The sequence below is a fragment of the Trichinella spiralis genome (genome assembly GCF_000181795.1).
Source record: "Trichinella spiralis strain ISS 195 chromosome Unknown Scfld5, whole genome shotgun sequence".
Lineage (NCBI taxonomy): Eukaryota > Metazoa > Nematoda > Enoplea > Trichinellida > Trichinellidae > Trichinella > Trichinella spiralis.
In genome coordinates, this window is record NW_003526944.1 from 4296940 (window position 1) to 4298483 (window position 1544).

General features: G+C 33.9%; 1 protein-coding gene across 1 annotated transcript; it reads right to left on the reverse strand.

Annotated features, from left to right (window-relative positions):
- Positions 1–78: 78 nt before the first annotated feature.
- Positions 79–140, reverse strand: Tsp_08457a (hypothetical protein; the record flags this gene model as incomplete). Its single annotated transcript, XM_003375419.1, has 1 exon — positions 79–140. A coding segment is annotated over exon 1 (62 nt), but the record flags the coding sequence as incomplete, so codon positions are not given.
- Positions 141–1544: the final 1404 nt, after the last annotated feature.

Sequence of the window (1544 nt, forward strand, 5' to 3'; positions counted from 1 at the left end):
TCCTACATGAGCTTCATCCTTAGACATTAGCGCAGTATTGCTCCTATGCTACGTCTGAGTATGTGTCTTTGTAATGACGAAGCTTTCCACACTCGACCTTGCCATATCGCATCTATCTTCTCCAGCTTGCCTATACTCATCTTACTTGAACCAACGAACGCAATTGACCAACATACGCAACTGACCAACAAACGATTCGATCCAACCTATCCACAACCTTTCACCGATCTTGCCTTTCTCCACTTGTCTTCTTTCTTCTTCATGTGGATTATTTTTCCATGGTTTATTACGTGTTTACTTATTTGTATGCAAAGCTTTTCATGTGTCAGAGATTTTACAAAGTCAAACTCAAAATGAAAGAATCTGAGAAAAGATATTTGAAGAAATAAATTAAAAAAAATAAAATGTACAATATAGAGAAGGAAAAAACGTAAAAATAAAAAAGAGTCAAAAGAAATAATGGAAGAAATTGAAAATTCAATAAAATGAATAAAGTGAAGAAAAATAAAGATTGAGAGAAAGAGAAAAAATTTTAAAAAGAAAAATAAAATAAAAATAATTTGCTTTGGAATTGCTTCAGAAATTAAACTATGTAAAAAAGGAAAAACAAAAATTACAAAATGAACAAAAATCAAAAATTATTTCGACACATGAAAGCAGTTGCATACATAAATTTTGCTGCGTGAAAGACCAAGTACTGCATTAATTCAAAACTCAGCCATGTAGGTTGGTCGTTAACTTAATTACAACTATGGGATAACTTCGCCCTTTCGAAGTATCCCAATCCCAGACCTACAGAATTGGGGTCCCAGGAACTTTGTCTTCTCTTGCTCTGCTTCGTGTGGTCCTCGATCTGCTTCGTGTCGTCCTCGATCTGCTACGTGTCGTCCGCGATCTGCTTCGTGTCGTCCTCGATCTGCTTCGTGTCGCCCGGTTTTCACTTTCTCTTTTCTTCATTGGTCATATCTGTAAAAATGCTAAATAATAAATCAAAAATTTTCTCGCTTTATCAAATTTCAATTTACTAGAAAAAGAAATCCAAATGCACATTTGAATTTACACCGCCATATTAAAAAAGTCGACTAAGTCAAAACACGCTTCCCCATGTCTGAATTTCACATTTGAAAATTCAAAAATGACCTACATGAATGGAACTAATCGCAAAATCTTTTCATTAAAATAGTAGCACACTGGCTGCGCACGCTGACAAACAATGTTAATCAAACAAAAAAAGTAATATACCATATATCTCTGATCATGCGAACTTTGAAGAAAATAAAATAAAGTTATAATTTACTAAATTAACTTTCAATCTTTCTAAAGATGAAGTCTTCCCTGTTAATATGAAAATGAAAAAGTACAGTTTTACAGTGAAAAATATCTTTCTCATATATTACAAAGGTAATTTAATTAAACCAACAAATAATTTTCACCCTTTCGAAGGATCCTTAACCCTGCTTCACAGAATCAGTACACACAAGAAATCGCATTTACCTCTTGTCTTCTCTTGTTCCGCTTTGGGCCGTCTGTGATTTGCTTCGTCC